Source organism: Mus caroli, unplaced genomic scaffold (assembly GCF_978045245.1).
Source record: "Mus caroli unplaced genomic scaffold, Mus_caroli_1 scaffold_12, whole genome shotgun sequence".
Classification (NCBI taxonomy): domain Eukaryota; kingdom Metazoa; phylum Chordata; class Mammalia; order Rodentia; family Muridae; genus Mus; species Mus caroli.
In genome coordinates, this window is record NW_028227267.1 from 22,046,309 (window position 1) to 22,069,560 (window position 23,252).

The following is a 23,252-nucleotide window of genomic DNA, read 5'->3' on the forward strand; positions in this document are numbered from 1 at the left end:
GGGCATTTGGGCTCACAGGAAGACCACAAAGTGCACACATTCTAAGCCCTCTTCACACAGCCCTGTGTTGGATTATCATAACAAGGGAAGGGGGAAATGGACACATTTGATCTAGATTCCGTAAAGTCTGCGGAAATCACTAGACCTTATAAAAATGCACAGCTCTGCCAGGACAGCACAAGCCACTGTGAATATGGGCCTTGTGGCCAGGCAGCTGCCTTCCCTCTATGCTCTTCCAGATTCTCAGCCATCCACGTTCTTTTCCAAGTTTCTTCTTGTTTGTATTCAGTCTTCCATGGTTGAAAAAAAATCTGTTCTTAATAATATTAATAGTTAGGATTAAGATTATTTTAACCTCGAAATAGTGTATGTTTAACAAAACCACAGCACTTTCTAAGTGGACAAAAAAAGGGCCCTTGCATTTTCAAAACAACGTAAGCAAGACATTCATTTTTAAAGGGGTCTTTGAAGATGATACATTTTTGTTTTGTGTCCATTGTCACGCAGTGATCGATACTTCTTAACTTGAGGACTCTGTGCTTTTACATAACAGCAAACTAATAGGAAGCAGATTGTCAAGTGAGGGGAAGGCAGATCGCTGCCAAAAGCCTATGACCTCACCCATCCAGGCCCTAAGTATTCTGTTGCAAAAGTCAAGACATTAATTCATTAAGGATTTCCTTAGCATCTCCTTCAGGAAACACTCTACCATTCCATCGTGATATTGGACTTTCTGGGAACTTTTCTTTTCAGTCTGGCCAACAGTAATTAGCTTGGCCTGGATGAGTGAGTAATTAAAAACAGATAGTATATATGTTTTGATGGAGAATGGAGTGCTAATGCTAAAGAGGTTTTATGGACCTAAATATTTTTCCCAGTCTCTTCTAATATCGAGTTTCTTTGAGTTTCATATCCACCTATGTTAGGATGATGCTTGAATAAGGAAAAAAAAGTCACAATCTCCACTCCATCTATAAACCATATCTATAGAAAGAAAATCACTGTTAAGAGCTTTTCTATCAGACTCAAGCACTCTGGCATAAATAAGATGACTTAAGCCATCAACTCCTCTCTCGACATCTGTGTTACCCCTGGTTTTCCCAGTCCTTCTACAGAAAATCAGGGACTGCTCCTCAGATGCTGATGTCATTCATACTAACCAGTTTCTTCAGAACAGAATTTACAAGAAAGTCAAACATGACAATATTTTGAACAGTTTTCTCCGTACCACTATCCACATTGTGGTTGATATTCTAAATTACTTCCCCTCTTACTAGTGAGGGCTCATTATAAAACTACACATTATGTGGAAAGGTGGTCTTTAATCCAGGAGACACCTGCAATGAGTATTGAGCAAAGAGACAGGTTACAGAGCAAATCTTAGTCTTATGAAGTAATTAATACTGGGTATTAACCACAGGCCAAGCTTAAGTGTTACAGACAAAACACAGACTTTGTCCATAGTCTTCATGTTATTGGGTGGTAAAAAGCAAGAAAGAATGTTTAAAGAACAGGGAATTCCAAGAACTTATTTAGAGTTGATCATCAAAGCCCTGAAATGGAAAAACTCGGTGACAAGATAGATGACATTTCAGTAGAATCATGCAGTTGTCATAAATGTTTCTCCCTGGGAGAGGAGCTGAGCAAGGCAGCTTTCCAGCTGAGAAAGAGAAGCATGTCCAAAAGCCCAGGGGTGGGAGAGCATTCCTGGGTGTAACATAACGTATGAGTGAGCAATGTAGTTGATAGTCTGTGAGCGAAGACTGGTACCAATGACAGATTTCTGCTCGCCACAGTAAAAGGCCTCAAGGCAATACATAAAACCAACCACAGAAGGCCAGGAAATACAAAATCAATGCAAGAAATTATTTCCAATGACTCCCTTGATGCTCATTACATGCCCAGTATCCACATAGGATTCAAACATTGCAACTACTTTTTAAATTTTTCCTTGTATTTTAGCAGTGGACAGAAGTATGATCAACTTTACTGTGACTATGGCATAGCTGATAGAAAAGGGCCTTGGCCACTCAGGAGCATGCCACTTTCCTGGTTCTTCAAGGAGAGAGGTGAAGTAAGACTCTTCTTGTTCAACTGGGGCATTGGGCACTTAATCATGTGTGAGGATGAGATGAAGAACCCACTGATCACATCGATTACAAAGATGGCCTTGAGCAATGAGTGATGTTCATGGTAATGTTGAGAAGGATGCTGTTCTTAGTAACATTTTTTTCAGTTATGTTTCGGCCTGGAAGGCTCCAGTCCATGAGATTCACATGTCTCCTAGGGATGCACACACCAACAGTCCCTGGCTCTGCACTAAACACATTGCAAAGAGCCAGATACCAGCTTTCTCCACAAGAAGCCTAAATACGTGTAGACTTTCAGGTACAGTAGGAGTTCTTGAACATTTCCAGGTGCATGCAATGAAGTGATGGGCCCTGTGCTATAGATTAGGATAGGGGTCTCTGAGAGGAGGTCATAGGAGCAGATGATCATGAAACTGAAAACACAGGACATGTACATGGGTTCCAGGTAAAATGAGAGGAAGACTGCTTCCTGGCAAAAGAATAGCATGTGCAAATGGTCTAGGTCAGAGAGAACACTGGGGTTGGCTTTTAAGATCTCTATGGCTGTGACCAAGACAGAGACAGAAAGTAGGGCCCAATGAAGAAGGGCCATGTTTTCAAAGATCAGACTGCAGTGAGTTACTACAGGCACCAGAAGCATAGACTTTAGGCTCCCCTAAAATCTGAGCTTGTTTATTCCACTGTACTTTAAATCCTTTGATCTGTTAGTTGGATTAAAAACAGCCCAGGTGAAGCTTGGTGACATCTTTCCAAACAAAATCTTTCTCAGAAGTAGACAGAAATGGTTTCCTAATTAGGTTTCTCAATGGTCCCACCCTATAAGGTACAAGGGCAGTGCTGTCCACTGGTTCCTTCCATACTTGGACTACTACGAGGAAATCCACCAACAGGAGGTACATAGGAACCTGTCTTTCCCAAAGGAAGATATAGGTAAGTAATGCTTAACTGGCTAACTGAGATAGGACCAGACTGTTCTGAGTTCTCCACCCTGGCTTCATCTTGGGCCATCTTGTGTTTGATCACTTCTGAGCAGAAATCAATAACAAGTTCAGTAGCTATTCCCAATGCTTCAGGTGCTTTGATTACAAATAATAGAAATTGATTTGTAAACATGTTCTTGCTTGCCTGAATTTACTACTGCCTCTGCTCACTCTTTCTTTGCTCCAAACAAGAGAGAATTTTCCCCGAGGAGCTGGCATTGAACAATGTGTTTAGCTTGGACATCTGACAGGAGTGCATATCACCAGCAGAGTAAGGTTGGAAGGAACCTCGGTGGCCATATTGTTCACAAGTTAAATCTGAAAGACCATGAAGGCAGGAAAACACAAAGCCAGGTTGTCCCCCTTGTAAATAGAAGCAGGTTATGAGGCCAAAAGAGCTGACAAATCCTTATCTGTGCTATCTCTGAGACAAAGCCTCACAGGGATCATTTAATTTTGCCATATCAATTCTTACAGACTAGGAATAAGAGAATTAAATCATACACAAGGAGAAAAATCCTGGAACCACAAGAGACATGAAGCTGGCAGCTGATAGCAAACCACAGGCTGATTCTCTCTGGGATTATTTTAATTGTTCTTCACGCTGGTAATAGGAGGAATGTGTTCATTTTAGTCTACACGACATCAGAGCATGGGAATCAGTTCTGAGAAGTTAATTCACCCAAATTTCTGAGCCATGTTGGGGGACTAGCAATACAGATTTGGTTCTATTTTCCAAAAATATCTTAGTCCTTATAAGGTACAAAGGTGAAAGGCCCCTACCACCTACACAACAGGTATAGTATGTAGGGGGATGGGAATGGCCAGGAAATCTGGAGGCAGGGAGAGGATTGGGGGAAACTTCAGTTGGGGTCAGAACAAGCTATACCCTACTCTATATTATTTTATATTGTATAAAAGAATGGTTTTTCAGGCTGCATATTACCCTAGGAAATGTTTTTACAAGTAGGTTTTTTTTTTTTTTTCTTTTTGAGTCCACTACAAGGGAGAAGGATAAGGGTAGCCCTTGAGTGGACCAAGACACTACATTATCTGGTAGGCACCACACATGCACTTCAGACTTATCAATTATCCCAAGGAATAGAAATGGAGCCACACTGTAAGTTTGTTAGAGAGAGAAAAACACAGGGCATACAGGAGTATTAAAGTCATGTCAGGACAACTAGACACAAGAGCTTAATGAACATCTTGTAAGATGGGCAAATGGGTGTAACTCCCTCATCTGAACCTCTAAAAGTGATGGGCACCTAACTGTGATAGCTTCACACCACCTCTGATACCTGGTGTGTGCCTCAGGAGTCTAGAACTCCCTAACACAGAGTGGTTACCCTGCTGACACAGGCCTGCCTGTTCTCTTGTTGTCCTGGGTGTACTTGGCCATGAGCTACCATTTCCTGTTCCTGACCCACTTCCTGTACCTAACTGGGTCAGCCTTTTCACTTTGGATTCTGTAATCTTGCACTCAAACCTGACACTAGCTCATTCTGTCACTGGTCTGGTTCTTTTCCTTATCTATATGGACTTTTTCCGGGTCCACCTTTGAAGCCTCTGGAACTCTGCTATAGCCACTTTAAGTTATAGTTATTCTGTAATACTCTCTCTCTCTCTCTCTCTCTCTCTCTCTCGAATGAGAGTTAATGTTAGTAAATCAACTTGGAAGAAAAGAGTATGCTACACCTTAGCCAAGCTACAAGGTGGGCAGATTCTATGACAAATGGCTGTCATTAAACTCCCTAAGCTTTGTGACCTTATCAATAATCAATAAACTCCGGTATTATGGGAAAACACAAGTGTGGGCTTGCATTCCAGAATTCATGACAATCGGGATAAAAGAAAGGCGAAAGCAGAAACCGGCCTGAGTAGGGCCACAGGCCTCACCCGGCCGGATCAGCGCCAGGGTAGCGGGAGCGCAGGGTTGCCTGACACCCGCCAGCTACCCACGACCCCCGCCGCAGGATTTTGGGACTGCTGGTGAGTGGAACACAGCTTCTGCTCCAATCCAATTGCGCAGGACCTGAGACTGCATTAGTTAGGGAAGCAGAAACCGGCCTGAGTAGGGCCACAGGCCTCACCCGGCCGGATCAGCGCCAGGGTAGCGGGAGCGCAGGGTTGCCTGACACCCGCCAGCTACCCATGACCCCCGCCGCAGGATTTTGGGACTGCTGGTGAGTGGAACACAGCTTCTGCTCCAGTCCAATCACGCGGGACCTGAGACTGCTCTGGTTGGGGAGAGAGAAATCCGGCCTACATAGGGCCACAACCCTCTTCCGGTCAGAAAAGCACCGGGCAGCTGGGGCGCAGGGTCTGCTGACACTCGCCAGCTACCCACAACACCCGCCACAGGATCTTAAGACTTCTGGTGAGTGGAGCACAGCTTCTGCTCCAATCCAATTGCGCGGGACCTGAGACTGCATTAGTTAGGGAAGCAGAAACCGGCCTGAGTAGGACCACAGGCCTCATCCGGCTGGATCAGCGCCGGGGTAGCGGGAGCGCAGGGTTGCCTGACACCCGCCAGCTACCCACGACCCCCGCCGCAGGATTTTGGGACTGCTGGTGAGTGGAACACAGCTTCTGCTCCAATCCAATTGCGCGGGACCTGAGACTGCATTAGTTAGGGAAGCAGAAACCGGCCTGAGTAGGGCCACAGGCCTCACCCGGCCGGATCAGCGCCAGGGTAGCGGGAGCGCAGGGTTGCCTGACACCCGCCAGCTACCCAAGACCCCCGCCGCAGGATTTTGGGACTGCTGGTGAGTGGAACACAGCTTCTGCTCCAGTCCAATCACGCGGGACCTGAGACTGCTCTGGTTGGGGAGAGAGAAATCCGGCCTACATAGGGCCACAACCCTCTTCCGGTCAGAAAAGCACCTGGGCAGCTGGGGCGCAGAGTCGGCTGACACTCACCAGCTACCCACAACACCCGCCACAGGATCTTAAGACTTCTGGAGAGTGGAACACAGCTTCTGCTCCAATCCAATTGCACGCGGGACCAGAGACTACATTAGTTAGGGAAGCAGAAAAACGGCCTGAGTAGGACCACAGGCCTCTTCCGGCTGGACCAGCACCGGGGTACCGTCAGCTACCCACGACCCCCGCCGCAGGATTTAGAGACTGCTGGTGAGTGGAACACAGCTTCTGCTCCAATCTTTAAATAGTGACAACGATAACAACTAACCCCAGAGATTACCAGATGGCGAAAGGTAAACGTAATAATCTTACTAACAGGAACCAAGACCACTCACCATCATCAGAACCCAGCACCCCCACTTCGCCCAGTCCAGGGCACCCCAACACACCGGAAAAGCTAGACACGGATTTAAAAGCATACCTCCTGATGATGATAGAGGACTTCAAGAAGGACTTTAATAACACACTTAAAGAAATGCAGGAGAACACTGATAAAAAGGCAGAAGACAATAAAGAGGAAGCACAAAAATCCCTTAAAGAATTGCAGGAGAACACTGCTAAAGAGTTACAAATCCTTAAAGAAAAACATGATAACATAATCAAACAGGTAGAAGTCCTTACAGAAAAACAGGAAAACACATCCAAACAGATGATGGAAATGAACAAAACCATACTAGACCTAAAAAGGGAAGTAGACACAATAAAGAAAACCCAAAATGAGGCAACACTGGAGATAGAAACCCTAGGAAAGAAATCTGGAACCATAGATACGAGCATCAGCAACAGAATACAAGAGATGGAAGAGAGAATCTCAGGTGCAGAAGATTCCATAGAGAACATCGGCACAACAATCAAGGAAAATGTAAAATGCAAAAAGATCCTAACTCAAAACATCCAAGAAATACAGGACATAATGAGAAGACCAAGCCTACGGATAATAGGAGTGGATGAGAATGAAGATTTTCAACTCAAAGGACCAGCAAACATCTTCAACAAAATTATAGAAGAAAACTTCCCAAATCTAAAGAAAGAGATGCCCATGAACATACAAGAAGCCTACAGAACTCCAAATAGACTGGACCAGAAAAGAAATACCTCCCGACACATAATAATCAGAGCAACAAATGCTCTAAATAAAGATAGAATACTAAAAGCAGTAAGAGAAAAAGGCCAAGTAACATATAAAGGCAAGCCTATCAGAATTACACCAGACTTTTCACCAGAGACTATGAAAGCCAGAAGATCCTGGACGGATGTTATACAGACACTAAAAGAACACAAATTCCAGCCCAGGCTACTATACCCAGCCAAACTCTCAATTAACATAGATGGAGAAACCAAAGTATTCCACGACAAAACCAAATTCACACATTATCTCTCCACGAATCCAGCCCTTCAAAGGATAATAACAGAAAAAAACCAATACAAGGACAGGAACCACGCCCTAGAAACAACAAGAAGGTAATCCCTCAACAAACCTAAAAGAAGACAGCCACAAGAACAAAATGCCAACTTTAACATCAAAAATAACAGGAAACAACAATTACTTTTCCTTAATATCTCTTAATATCAATGGACTCAACTCCCCGATAAAAAGACATAGACTAACAAACTGGCTACACAAACAAGACCCAACATTTTGCTGCTTACAGGAAACTCATCTCAGAGAAAAGGATAGACACTACCTCAGAATGAAAGGCTGGAAAACAATTTTCCAAGCAAATGGCATGAAGAAACAAGCTGGAGTAGCCATTCTAATATCTGATAAGATTGACTTCCAACCCAAAGTCATTAAAAAAGACAGGGAGGGACACTTCATACTCATCAAAGGTAAAATCCTCCAAGAGGAACTATCAATCCTGAATATCTATGCTCCAAATACAAAGGCAGCCACATTCATTAAAGAAACTTTAGTAAAGCTCAAAGCACACATTGCACCTCATACAATAATAGTGGGAGACTTCAACACACCACTTTCACCAATGGACAGATCATGGAAACAGAAACTAAACAGGGACACAGTGAAACTAACAGAAATTATGAATCAAATGGATCTGGCAGATATCTACAGAACATTCTATCCTAAAACAAAAGGATATACCTTCTTCTCAGCACCTCATGGTACCTTCTCCAAAATTGACCACATAATTGGTCACAAAACAGGCCTCAACAGATATAAAAATATTGAAATTGTCCCATGCATCCTATCAGATCACCATGGACTAAGGCTGATCTTCAATAACAAAATAAATAATAGAAAGCCAACCTTCACGTGGAAACTGAACAACACTCTTATCAATGATACCTTGGTCAAGGAAGGAATAAAGAAAGAAATTAAGGACTTTTTAGAGTTCAATGAAAATGAAGCCACAACATACCCAAACTTATGGGACGCAATGAAAGCATTTTTAAGAGGAAAACTCATAGCTCTGAGTGCCTCCAAAAGGAAACTAGAGAGAGCACACATTAGCAGCTTGACAACACACCTAAAAGCACTAGAACAAAAGGAAGCAAATTCACCCAAGAGGAGTAGACGGCAGGAAATAATCAAACTCAGGGGTGAAATCAACCAAGTGGAAACAAGAAAAACTATTCAAAGAATCAACCAAACAAGGAGCTGGTTCTTTGAGAAAATCAACAAGATAGATAAACCCTTAGCCAGACTCACTAGAGGGCACAGGGAAAGCATCCTAATTAACAAAATCAGAAATGAAAAAGGAGACATAACAACAGATCCTGAAGACATCCAAAACACCATCAGATCCTTCTACCAAAGGCTATACTCAACAAAACTGGAGAACCTGGATGAAATGGACAAGTTCCTAGACAGATACCAGGTACCAAAGCTGAATCAAGATCAGGTTAATGATCTAAACAGCCCTATATCCCCCAAAGAAATAGAAGCAGTCATTAATAGTCTCCCAACTAAAAAAAGCCCAGGACCAGATGGGTTTAGTGCAGAGTTCTATCAGACCTTCAAAGAAGATCTAATCCCAGTTCTTCACAAACTATTCCACAAAATAGAAACAGAAGGTACTCTACCCAACTCATTCTATGAAGCCACAATTACTCTGATACCTAAACCACAAAAAGACCCAACAAAGATAGAAAACTTCAGACCAATATCCCTTATGAATATTGATGCAAAAATCCTCAATAAAGTTCTTGCTAACCGAATCCAAGAACACATCAAAACAATCATCCATCCTGACCAAGTAGGTTTCATCCCAGGGATGCAGGGATGGTTCAATATACGGAAATCCATCAACGTAATCCAGTATATAAACAAACTCAAAGACAAAAACCACATGGTCATCTCGTTAGATGCGGAAAAAGCATTTGACAAGATCCAACACCCATTCATGATAAAAGTCTTGGAAAGATCAGGAATTCAAGGCCCATACCTAAACATGATAAAAGCAATCTACAGCAAACCAGTAGCCAACATCAGTGTAAATGGTCAGAAGCTTGAAGCAATCCCTCTAAAATCAGGGACTAGACATGGCTGTCCACTTTCTCCATACCTATTCAACATTGTACTTGAAGTCCTAGCCAGAGCAATTCGACAACAAAAGGAGATCAAAGGGATACAAATTGGAAAAGATGAAGTCAAAATATCACTTTTTGCAGATGATATGATAGTATATATAAGTGACCCTAAAAATTCCACCAGAGAACTCCTAAGCCTGATAAACAGCTTCGGTGAAGTAGCTGGATATAAAATTAACTCAAACAAATCAATGGCCTTTCTCTACACAAAGAATAAACAGGCTGAGAAAGAAATTAGGGAAACAACACCCTTCTCAATAGTCACAAATAATATAAAATATCTTGGCGTGACTCTAACTAAGGAAGTGAAAGATCTGTATAATAAAAACTTCAAGTCTCTGAAGAAAGAAATTATAGAAGATCTCAGAAGATGGAAAGATCTCCCATGCTCATGGATTGGCAGGATCAACATTGTAAAAATGGCTATCTTGCCAAAAGCAATCTACAGATTCAATGCAATCCCCATCAAAATTCCAAATCAATTCTTCAACGAATTAGAAAGTGCAATCTGCAAATTCATCTGGAATAACAAAAAACCTAGGATAGCAAAAACTCTCCTCAAGGATAAAAGAACCTCTGGTGGAATCACCATGCCGGACCTAAAGCTCTACTACAGAGCAATTGTGATAAAAACTGCATGGTACTGGTATAGTGACAGACAAATAGACCAATGGAATAGAATTGAAGACCCAGAAATGAATCCACACACCTATGGTCACTTGATCTTCGACAAGGGAGCTAAAAACATCCAGTGGAAGAAAGACAGCATTTTCAACAAATGGTGCTGGCACAACTGGTTGTTAACATGTAGAAGAATGCGAATCGATCCATTCCTATCTCCTTGTACTAAGGTCAAGTCTAAGTGGATCAAGGAACTTCACATAAAACCAGAGACACTGAAACTTATAGAGGAGAAAGTGGGGAAAAGCCTTGAAGATATGGGCACAGGGGAAAAATTCCTGAATAGAACAGTAATGGCTTGTGCTGTAAGATCGAGAATTGACAAGTGGGACCTCATGAAACTACAAAGCTTCTGCAAGGCTAAAGACACCATCAATAAGACAAAAAAACCACCAACAGATTGGGAAAGGATCTTCACCTATCCTAAATCAGATAAGGGACTAATATCCAATATATATAAAGAACTCAAGAAGGTGGACTCCAGAAAGTCAAATAACCCCATTAAAAAATGGGGCTCAGAACTGAACAAAGAATTCTCACCTGAGGAATACCGAATGGCAGAGAAGCACCTGAAAAAATGTTCAACATCCTTAATCATCAGGGAAATGCAAATCAAAACAACCCTGAGATTCCACCTCACACCAGTCAGAATGGCTAAGATCAAAAATTCAGGTGACAGCAGATGCTGGCGAGGATGTGGAGAAAGTGGAACACTCCTCCATTGTTGGTGGGATTGCAAGCTTGTACAACCACTCTGGAAATCAGTCTGGCGGTTCCTCAGAAAATTGGACATAGTACTACCGGAGGATCCAGCAATACCTCTCCTGGGCATATATCCAGAAGATGTCCCAACCGGTAAAAAGGACACATGCTCCACTATGTTCATAGCAGCCCTATTTATAATAGCCAGAAGCTGGAAAGAACCCAGATGTCCCTCAACAGAGGAATGGATACAGAAATTATGGTACATTTACACAATGGAGTACTACTCAGCTATTAAAAAGAATGAATTTATGAAATTCCTAGCCAAATGGATGGACCTGGAGGGCATCATCTTGAGTGAAGTAACACAATCACAAAAGATCTCACACAATATGTATTCATTGATAAGTGGATATTAGCCCAAAACTTAGGATACCCAAGATATAAGATACAATTTGATAAACGCATGAAACTCAAGAAGAATGAAGACCAAAGTGTGGACATTGTGCACCTTCTTAGAATTGGGAACAAAACACCCAGGGAAGGAGTTACAGAGACAAAGTTCGTAGCTGTGATGAAAGGATGGACCATTTAGAGACTGCTGTATCCAGGGATCCGTCCTATAATCAGCTTCTAAACGCTGGCACCACTGCATACACTAGTAAGATCTTGCTGAAAGGACCCAAATATAGCTGTCTCTTGTGAGACGATGCCGGGGCCTAGCAAACACAGGAGTGGATGTTCACAGTCAGCTATTGGATGTATCACAGGGCTCCCAATGGAGAAGCTAGAGAAAGTACCCAAGGAGCTAAAGGGATCTGCAACCCTATTGTTGGAACAACATGATGTACTAACCAGAACCCTGGAGCTCTTGTCTCTAGCTGCATATGTATCGAAAGATGGCCTAGTCGGCCATCACTGGAAAGAGAGGCCCATTGGACTTGCAAACTTTATATGCCCCAATATAGGGGAATGCCAGGGCCAAAAGAATGGGAATGGGTGGGTAGGGAAGCGGGGGGCGCTATGGGGGACTTTTGGGATAGTATTGGAAATGTAATTGAGGAAAATATGTAATAAAAATATTAAAAAAAAAAAGAAACTTACAAATAAAATATTGTGAGGTTTCTATAAAAAAAAAAAAAAAAAAAGAAAGGCGAGACAGTATAGGAGAGCAGATGCGCTTGTCAGGGTTGGAATCACACAGGGCCTAGCTGATCTGGGATTTGCTGGCAGTTAGGTAGAAGAACTGAGGTTTAGATACACCAAGTCATTCAGATCCAGGCATTTGCTCTTGTTCACACCTCTCTGTTAAGGAATTCACAGCCCTAGCTGATCTGTTTCTATAACAGGGTCTTTTCTGAGCCTTACTTGGTGGAATAAATTCCAAGCAGCCTGGGCTACAGAGATGTGCTCAGAAATGTAAACCCACACACATAAACACCAAATTAATGCCTATAGTGTTTGAATTGTGATAGCATAATATATAAAGCCAGGGCTTGGAGACCAGGTTTTACTGGATTGCTGGTGAGGTGGGTATAAGTTGGGATGTTGGGGGGATGGGAGGACTGGTCTGGAGAGAAGAGGAAAATACAACAAAGGTTTGAGAAAAAAACATAGAGGCAGAACAGCTTTAGACACAGCCAATAGGGGGGCTGCTGCTCTTGATAGCTTCCTATCCTGAGTAGGTAGGTCTGATCCTTAAAGCAGTGTTTCTAATACATTATAACAGATTCTATACATTCTGGGGATCCTAGAACCCTATAGGCGGTACTTCTGAGAGATGACACAAACACAGAGTTGACTTTTGGTTATCTCTAGTAATTAAGGAAAATACAAAAAAATTTGAATAATAACTTTACCTGCTTGGCTTTCTAGTAGAGACAGATATAATTTCCATAGTTGTATTTACTAATGGAACTCATCTAATACCTTGCTGTAAACATAAGGAGACAGTGCATAGCTCAGGAGCTGTATGGATGATTCTGCGGTTAAGAGCACTGGCTGCTCTTGCAGAAGACCTGAGTTTGATTCCCAGCTTGCAACTGTCTTGTGATACCATCTCCAAGGGATATAATTTCCTCTTCTGACCTCTATGGGTACCAGATATACATAAGTGTTAGGCAATCATTCATAAATATAAAAATAAATAAATATGTCTTGAAAATGATAGCCCAAAGCAGAGGATTCAACACTGCCATTATTAGAAGGGGTCACACAATCACTTCAAACACCACTTGGTCTCTGCAGTGCTGAGACAAGGTAAAACAGTGCTTCCGTGCCTCCCTTAGTATTCTGAAGATAGCTAGGGCATGGGGGTTTCATGTTCTCAATACTACAAAATCAAATCACAGTGGCTATGCATGTATGTGTTTGTAAATAAAGAGTCCACAGAAACATATGAGTAGATTATGATTCCCACAACTTTAAAATGGGGTACCATGATGAATAATAGCACACACATATATGATAATGACTTGGGCAACGTCATTGTTTTGGATTTCTAGAGACAAATTTCTCTGCCTGACTCTAGGACTTCTCAGCCCTTTTTCCTATACCACATTTCATTCTGGTTTGACTTCTTCCTATTGGGTGAGATTCAGGCCATTTCATCCTTGGGTGGAGCTGTGATTCAAACAGGCCTGTCTACAAAAGGTTGTTTTAGATGCTGGAAGAAAAAGGACCATAAGGATAATGAAAGTCTGTGGATAGAAGAAGCTGTCACTGTCAGAATCCAGAGTCAGTATAAGTATTATGGCAAAAGGAGTCAAGAAGCAAATCAAAAATAACAAGACTGATCCTTGAATGCAGCCATACCTCAGGAAAGAACTGCAAAGACATGGCTCTAAGAACCAACATTTTCCATGTCCTTTGAGATGGAAATTGACATGACATCAGAGTGTTGAATGACTCCATTCTGCAGGTAACCAGGGCTTAATGGTCTCATCCATTTCTGTCTAGCAGAGACAGAGGCTGGCCTTTCACTATCAACAGGTGCAACTTATAGAACCCCAAACTCATAAACAACAATAAACCCATGAAAGCCAAAAGGCTCATTCATTTTCAGCACTAAGCTTTTCTGGCATTGACTATCACCCATATAGAGTTTATATCCTTTCTCAAGTTAAGTTTATACAGTTGACGCATTGTTTTATAACATCAGCTTCAAGGGAAAAACAAACCAGGCTCTGAAACACAAACAAACAAAATCCCAACAATGTTAACAACAAAAAGGATTTAAAAGAGGAATCTAGTACTAAATAAAGGAGGATGATATTTGGGCGGTTATAAGTGATTCCCTAACTCAGGAACACACACCAGCATCTACTGCAAAAAAGCCCCATATATATAATAATTATAGTAGTAATCTGTTTTGATGGAAATAAAGTACTGTAATATTTATTGCCTGTGCCAGAGTTCTAATGACTGTGGGGCCAGAAGTGAAGTGTCACAGCATGCTCCACATGTTTTTACCACGGTTTCTAAAGGCTCTGGAGGCTATTAAATTTAATGAACCCATCTGCTCTGAAATAGAGGTCCCAACATAATCAGCTTCCTCCATGCCAAGCAATGCAGATGGCAATCTATGTACCACGACTCAGCAGGATGCTTCTCCTTACGTGTGTCTCTCTGTCCCAATGATCACAACTTCTTTGATATGCCCTGGTTTCTTGGGAAAATACTGTAAATTCCATTTTCAACCTCCGACAACTTTCTTATGATGGCTTTGACACCCCCTGAGTAATTGTTTCTAGGCAGTAAGAAGTTGTAGCTTAAAGCAATCACCCAAATGACTCCTCAATGGCCGAGGTGCTATTCCTAGATGGGAAACTGAAACAAATGTGCAATTGATCAAACCCAAGGCATTTTCTGCAAGTTGGACTTAGTGGGGGGTGAGGAGGAGGGATACAGGTCTAATTTGCCAATGCAAGTAAATAGGTTTGGAGTTCCTGCAGATTGCCTACTGAATTGCATTGCCAGCAAATGGGAGAGACTGGAGGCAGGGGGAGGGGGCTGGGTAATGAATTCTCATTATTTTAGATGGTCACATTCCCACTGTTTTTGAAAGATTTCTTTGCTTTCCTTCTGTGTGTTGCCAAGCTCTGTGCAAACTCCCCTGGTGGGGGTTATCAGGCTGTGGATGCTTCCTGGGTTTGATGTTGCCTCTGCCCTACATGGCAAGTTGGGTAGCTTTCCTGAGCTGATTAAGACTCAACTGCAAAGCACAAGTGATTGCTTACGAAATGGAACAAATTCCACTCATAATGATATTTCGCTCTGCACCTCCAAGATAATGGCTGTGCATGACTCGTGTGAAGATGAGAAGCCGGTGAATTCCAGAATTCTGGTGTTTGCTGTTTTGCCAATTAATACATGAGATCTTATTAGATTAAACATAATTAATGTTGTTAACATTCATTCATTTATTTGGTCTTCATCGGGAAAGCAAATTGAATGGAGCAGCTATGGCAGACATTGAATATTTAATCAGACCGTTAGCAAAAAGCCAGGAGGACGAGTCATGAAAAGAGCTTTGCCGTTCTTATACTAGAGTCAGGCTTGGTAAATACAACCAATGGCCTTAAGTGCTAGAATCCAAAGCGAGGCTCTGTTAATGGTTCGGCACTTCCCTGACCATGTCTGGACTTAGGATATCATGAGTCTACCTGTAAGGAATAAGAAAAGAGGGAAATTCATGCACAGGTTGTTGTGAACCATTCTGCCAACTGTTAAGTCAATTACATAATTATCTTTGTTAAAGCTGGGTTCAGTTACAAGCCTGGTGGGTCAAGCGACCAGAATTCCTTTCCCCTTAACTGCTAAAGTCAGGTAATTAGGGAGAAAGAAGATCTAAGATCATTTTAAAGAAACCTGAGAGATCAAGTGCTCAGATTTTCTAGATAATTAACAAATGCCAACTTCCTGTGGCCCTGGTGGAAATAATATAAAAACAACAGAGGCATGGGTTTTCTGCTTCCAGAGTGAAAACCCCTCTCACATCAGAGCATAATGAAAGGGACCAGGACGGTGGAAGCACATGGAGAGAGAATAGCTATAGAAGAATGAGCACAGCCTCCTTAGTCTGAAAGTGTGTAGCAAAAGACATGGCTGGATTTCCTCCTGGCAGTATCTTCTCCTGTCAAACAAGAACACCGAACCTGAGCAGCTGCTGTAGTTGGCAGCATTCTGAACTGGTCCCCAAGACTTCTGCTTCTAACATATACATCCCTGTAAAATCCCTGGCCCTTGAGAATGTACAGGAAAGGATAGAATTACCACAATCAGATCACTAAACTATTGCCTTCGAGTTCATGTAAAGGAGGCTAGCCTGGTGCACCTAACCTAATGGGAGAAGCCATTAAGGGAAGGTTGAGCAGGAAAGAGAAATTCTGCTGCTCTGGAAGTGAGTAAGCTTGTGTAACTGTGGCAATGTGGCAAGGAACAGCAGGTAACCTCTGGGTGTGGTCTCAAGACAGCAAGAAAACAGGACCCCAGTCCTACAGCTGCAAGCAAAGGAATTCTGCTTAAAACGTGACAACTGACCCATCCCGGGAAATAACTCTGAGCTATAGCACAATCATCAATTAGCTGTGGTCTTGTGTACTCCAGAATAGAGGGTCACCCATAGGAACCTCAAGACTGTGCACTGTACAGTTGTAAACAGTTAAATGTGTAGCTATTTTGACTTGGCCATGGGGAACTAACATAGATATCTGATGCTCAGCTGTAGAAGTAAAGAAAGAAGGAAGGATGAAGGGAAGGCAGGAAGAGAAGGAGATTGAGAGAGAATAGGTAACAGACCCATCCTGCAGAGTATTTAACCCTTAGAGCCAATTGGAGAAGGTAGGATTCATTTCCATCTTATAAGTGAAATTGGTTAGGGGGCAGAGCTAATGTAGACTTAAACACATATGTGTATAACACCCAGGCTGCCATTTTAACACCACATTGTTAGTTCAAGATCTAAGTTAGACTTTTCACATGTGTAAACATATTTAAAAGTTTTATGACAACAACCCCACTGGACTTTACACACATTAAGAAGGGGTTGTTTTGCCTATCACTGTGGTAAGTGCTCATTACTGCAAACTGAGTTACTAACATAAGGCCAACGCTGACACTGGATTGTCCTGGATGGATAAGTTGGGGCAAAGTGTCACTCAACAGATCATAGTCTATCACTGTTGTATGTTGTTCTGAGTTGCAAACTGTCCCAGGTTCAATCAACAAGAGAACCTTAATACTAACTATATACTTCTGATACAATCATGTTGTTGTTTTTAGTATTTTCTTATTTTCTGATATAAAATACGTATTGAGAAGAGAAAGGCACCTTAACTACCCAAGCCTTGGAATCAGCAACTTCTCTTAGGAATCCTGTTTCATTTTCCTGGGAGAGAATCTGGCTCCTGGAGGAGTTCATTGCTATGTAGTTTCCAGTGAGTCTAGACTCTCAGTGAACATAGTTGGAATTGCATCCTGCAGCTTTTGACTCAGTCTAACCCCATAGGCACCTGCCTTGCCTGAAGTGTTTCCATGTGTTCACTTCCAACATCCTCCCAAAATAGCCTAACAATTGCTTACTGCTACATATTATGCCAAGAAAATTCAAATGTGTTTCACTCTTATCCCTAGATTATAAGATAGTATTAAACATTTTATTCAAAAATTTAATAATAAATGGCTACCATATCAAAGATTAATTTGAAAGGCTAGTTATGTTTTCTTTTCCCCGTTTAATGGGTAAATTTGCTATTTAATGAAGGTAGAGTTCTTTTTCCTTTCAACTTGTTGGCACTCGGTTTAAGTTTTCTTCATTTTACTCCTATAATTTTCACATATAAATAAATAAATAAATAAATAAATAAATAAATAAATAAATAAATGCAATATAATTTTTTGTTTGTTTGGCTTAGATTTTTTGTTTTATATTTGAGCTGGCCAGATGGCTCAGCATGAAAATGTATTATTTCCAAGCATGATGGCCCAAGTTTGGTCCTCAGGACCCACATGCTAATATGGAAAGAACCAACTCCTGCAAGTTGTCCTCTGACCTCCACACATGTTCAATGTTACATGTACCCCTAAACACACACACACACACATACACACAAATGTAACATTTTTTAAAAGTCAAATCTAGGTCAAGGATACAGCTTAATAGGTAAAGTGCAAGAAGACCCGAGTTCAATTTGCTAGAAACCACACAAACCACACAGAACAGTGCATGTCTGCAACCCAAGTGCCTATACAATAGATGGGGCAGAAAAAGGAAAATCCCTGGACTTACAGGCTTGCTGGGTAGGAGTATGTGGAGGCAAAGGACAAAGGACCCACACTCAAATAAGCTGAAAGGGTCAAGACTGCACTTGATGTTCCAACTTGTTTTCTGAGCTCCTCCACGTGTGTGTTATGGCATGTACGTACTTACACTCTCTCTATCTTTGTCTCTCTGTCTCTTTTCTCCCTGTCTCTCTCTCTGTTGTTTTCTCTGTCTCTCGTGTGTGTGTGTGTGTGTTTCCTTCTGTCACCCACATACATCCACACAGAATACAGACATGCAAAGATACACAAAACAGAAATCAAAACTATGTAAAAAGGGATGTGTCTGGCATTTCCTACAGTTAACCAATTCTGTGGACTTCTGGTTTTCCTTGGCTATGTGCATTTCTGTTTGCACAAGCACATCTTCTCATGCAGTGTCTGTCCCACACAGCATGTCACCTGGAAGACTCACTCTCGTATTCTGCTGACTTTCCTTAGCAGTATCTCTTGCTTCTGCATAAACATCCTATGCCGAGCAGCAGAGACCACCCTCACGCTCACTGCTAATCGTCTATGACTCACACAATCAATCTTTACATGTTTGGGGAGTTAGACGATTTCCAACATGTGGAAATCACACACAGTTCTAATGAACAAATGTCTCCATGGGCTTCTCTCTTGGTGGAGAGTTATCTTCAAGGATAATTGCAAATATAACTTCTGGAGCAAAAGGCAAATGAACAGCACCTCCTCCTGCATAGAAACTGCCTCATTCTGCATTTGTATAGTGATCTATGAAGTCCTACCTTGCTGGCAACCTCATCGGGACAGTGCATGGCTAAGCTTCCAGTTCAAACACTCTGCTGTTGAAAAATGGCATCTCATTATAGTTTAATTTGCCTTTTCTTACTATGGGTAAAGGTGTGTATTTTCCCATATTAAACTCCATTTTATTATATTTGAGGCTCACCTATGTCGTCTGCTATTTCTTTTGGAGGGGAGAAGTTTCCTCAGTCTTTTGAAATGTTTTATTACATTATTTATTTGTTTATTTTTGTGTGTGAGCATGGGGTCACTTGCCAGGGTGCCAAGAGTGAAGGTCAGAGGATAAGCCATGATGGTCAGTTCTTTTTACCTTGTGGATCCTGGGCATCAAAGTCAGGCCATCATGTTTGATGGCAAGAGCCTTTACCTGCCGAGAAAACTTTCTCTGTCTTTTTAATTTATGGCCTTGCTCTGCTAAGATGAGAGCATACACTAAGTGCCCATGTATCATCAGACTGTTTATTGACCTCTCTGACCTATTAATCTGTTCAGGTTCAAGTGTAATATGCTTATCTTTAGATTCTTGTCCTATATTTTTACACAAGGAATGAAAACAACTAGTCGACCCGGATGTCTGGCGTTTGCATGACAAACTGGAGTGCTTTGGTTCTGTAGCGCCAGCTAGACACCTGCTTCTCCTTTCCTCTTAGTTCTTCTGTCTCACTTAACCACAAGAAAGAAGAAATGGCACCATGATTGCTGTACTCATTGTCACTATTATAAATGTGATGTCAGCTCAAATGGCACCTTAGCAATTTTGTGTCTACAGTTCAGAACTGAACCAAGATCCAGCTCCCAAACTGACAAAAGGCCAGTGGCACCAGCAACCAAGAAGTGCTTCCAGCCCCACACCCTCATCTCCGGGTGACTCTCCCTGAGGTTCTACATTCCTTCTAAGTCAGAGCATTACGTGAAGGCTGGGGTGGGGTGAACTGTTGTGGTGAGCTGGATGTGTCAGGATGTCCCCAGTTTGGCTCTCATGTGTTGTTATTGTCCTATGTGCATCTGCCGCTGCCAGAAATATAGCAACAAGAAGAACAGGAGAGCCCAGAGAGAGGAAAGTAGGCCCAAGACAGCCATGGAGACAACTACAGAATGCAGCTGTGTCTGTGCATTTGTGATTAATGAGATGCAAATCTCCAGAACGCTGATGGCTGAACAGTCCTCCGAGAACATTTACAATCAATAAATGAAACACGCCACTCCCATCAGACTCAGTATCACTGTGAAAAATCACACTAAAGTTACACAAAAACACAGCCGTGGAAGGATTACTAGGTGACTGGCAAAGTCCCTCACATGAGAATCCAACTTTTCAGGAGCTCATGACCAGAGTTCACATGACCATGCTTACAGAACTCCCATATAAGCACTTTTTTTTTTTTTTGGCCTGTCTATGGAAGGGAAATGTAATTCCATCTGCTATGGTGGGCCCCATTTGTTATTAGAGTGAGATTCAGTCACATCTTCATTGGAGACCTAATGATCCATCAGGAGGATTGGGCCTCATACATGGCAGGGGCCGAATCCATCAGCATGCTTTTCATCACTGTATCATGCAGGAATGTGATCATATGTGGGCTATCAGGAAACCACAAACAAAAAGGAAATGTGGCTGACATTTTCAGAGGAGCAGGTCCTATCCATGGTCATCTTCAATACGACCTTTGCCTGCTGCGATGAACAATAGAAATTGTACCTACAATCTTGGACAGTGTCACTCAAGCTCATAACTGATGGGGAATGATATGAAACCCTTGCCCTGAAGCATAAGGACAAACCCAGCCTCTCCCACAGGATCCCCATAGACTCACAGTGCTGTCGATGTACGCTTCGGTCCACACCACATCATGCTCCTGGTCAATGACTTTGGGTCGGCTGAGCACATGGAGGTATTCCATGACATTTTCCTGCACATCAGCCAAGGTGGAGATCTGGGTGAAAAATCCTGCCAAAAGAAGGACAAGGCTTAAAAACTCGCAGGGAGCATACATCAAGGAACACACATTGGCCAGAGCCCAAATTTCCTGCTTTGTCGTTGTGAAGTGTTGGATCTTGTCCCTCCCTCTTGAAGGGAGCTTTATCTTCACAGACAAGAGTATAGTCACCAAAAGGAATAGAACTTAAATTAACCCTCATAGTAACAGTTGACTAATTCTAGTAAAAAAAAACAAGGCTAGGTCCCAGGCTTTATTATGGACCTGGGAATCATAGTTCTCACTTCAGGCATTATACAGTCTTTTTCTGTCCCAGTTTAGTGAACATATTTCCAAGGAGAAAACTATAAATCAGAAAATTAAAAGAGATGCCATTATTATAGTATTAATATTAGTATTCATTAATTTACTAAAAAGTGCCAAAATGTTTGCTAACTACTTTCTTCTTTGATTTGTCTTCTTTTGTTTTTTGAGATAAGCTTATTATTGTTTGCTGTGGCTCTCTGTTTGGCTTTGAATTTTTTTCAAAGTAATTTTCATGCTTCAGCCTCCTGGGTGTTGAACTAGGATGGCTCTCCTTTATTCTTAATATACACAGGAGGACTATAATTGTATAACAATAACTTGACTGAAGTGTACTAAAGACTTATGTGTTTGCCCATGTTCTACCAGCACTGAGTGCAAGTTACAGGAAAGAGCACAGGCTGTGGGGTTTCTTGCTTTCACTTGTTCCTTCTATGTCTCTTGGTTTGTATCCATTACTTCCAGTGTATATAAGGTTTTGCCTTGTGTATACTTAAGGCTAACATTGTAGATCCTAATTTGTTGTGATGTCAAACTGACAGCCATGGTTTTCATGAAAAGAAAATGTTCTAAGCAATCAATAATTCTACAGGCAAAGTTGCCTGTTTGACCTGGAGTTAAGGGCATTGATGTGTTCCTCCTCAACTTGTGGTCTGTTGAGCTTTGTTGTACTGTAGGAGGGTTATAAGGGAAGCGAGCACTGGGCACAGGCTTGGCTTCCCTGGAGGAATCCATTTGCTCAAATTTGTGTGGAAAGCTTTCTTAGTGGGATGAACAGGATGGGCAAGACACTATTCCGGACTATGAAGAGAAGAGGAAAGAAGCACAAAACAGCACAGTCACTACTAAGCTAAGACATAAAGGGGTAGCTGATCACGTCTGGCTACCCTGAGCCAGGGTTTCTGGAGCTGAACACTGAAGGATAAGGAGGAAATTAGTGGGGGGGGGGCAGACAATTGCAGAGTGTGTCTGACAAAGTCAAGGGTACGAGGGAAGCATCTAGATTACGAGAATCAGGCCCCTTCTGGGAAGTAAAGATGGCTCAGAATGGCCCCAATTAAAGAGTTCAACAGAGAACAGAAATGTCTCAAGGAGATGGGCCCAGCAGAACATGGGCAAGAGTTGAGACCTTGTCCCATAGCAGGTGGTTATGGAAGGACTTTAAGCAGGAGGACATAGAAGGTGATGCTGCTGCTTCTTGTCACTAAGTAAGGATCCATTCCTATTTACCAAATGAATCAGAGATGGCTTAAAGGAACTCTAAAGCCAGATTTGTTGCAGGATGTACACAGAAATTACTGACTTTCCTTGGGTCTAAACCAAGCACTCAGTAGGGAAACCCAGCCCTTCTACTGTTCAGGAAGGGCTGGACCCACCAAGAACATTTCCACACAAAAGCCAGCTGGTTTGAATTTGGTGTGCCAGTCCCAAACAGGTTGGGACCATGTGGCTTCTGGGGTCCTGATGACAGCTCTGCACAGTGCTAATTAGCATGCATTATCACTCCTACCTGCCCCACCCTCCTGGCCATGACTAGAGCAGTGAAACAGGGCCCCAAAGGAGGAACAGGCATGCCTGTTATAGTTTGAGATCCCAGAACAGGACCTGTGAGTTCTCTTGGAGGTCTGGGCCCCACTTGGGGAGATCCATTGGTATATGGCTTCTAGGTGGTCCAGCGGAGAGGCATAGCAGGCAAGAAATGTTTTATACGGGGACTGTTAAAGGACAAGGAGAATGCCTTACCCAACAGGAGTCATCACTCCCAGCCTGGAGGCTATAGTTCACTTTAGAAGAAGGACAATATGCAATATCTCTGCTAGTAGCTAATCCTTGGATTCTAAGGCACATAATAAGCTAAGGAGGGGTATCACCATGTTGGTCAGTTGGGTGGGTCTGAGTCTGGATGGGGATACTTTGATGAGTGTTTTTACTGTGGATCTGTTCCTGTGAAGATAGCCTCTCTTAGAAGAGTTCTTGATTGCCTCTATTTCTACATC

The 23,252-nt window shown here is 42.2% G+C and overlaps 1 protein-coding gene across 2 annotated transcripts in view; it reads right to left on the reverse strand.

The window, feature by feature from the left end:
• Cacna2d3 (calcium voltage-gated channel auxiliary subunit alpha2delta 3) overlaps window positions 1-23,252 on the reverse strand; it is an 857,083-nt gene that overhangs the window by 259,213 nt on the left and 574,618 nt on the right. For both annotated transcript variants that reach the window (XM_085828480.1, XM_085828479.1), the window contains exon 13: window positions 20,830-20,963. In XM_085828480.1, coding sequence (XP_085684606.1) covers window positions 20,830-20,963 — 134 coding nt within the window. The remainder of the gene's footprint in view (window positions 1-20,829; window positions 20,964-23,252) is intronic.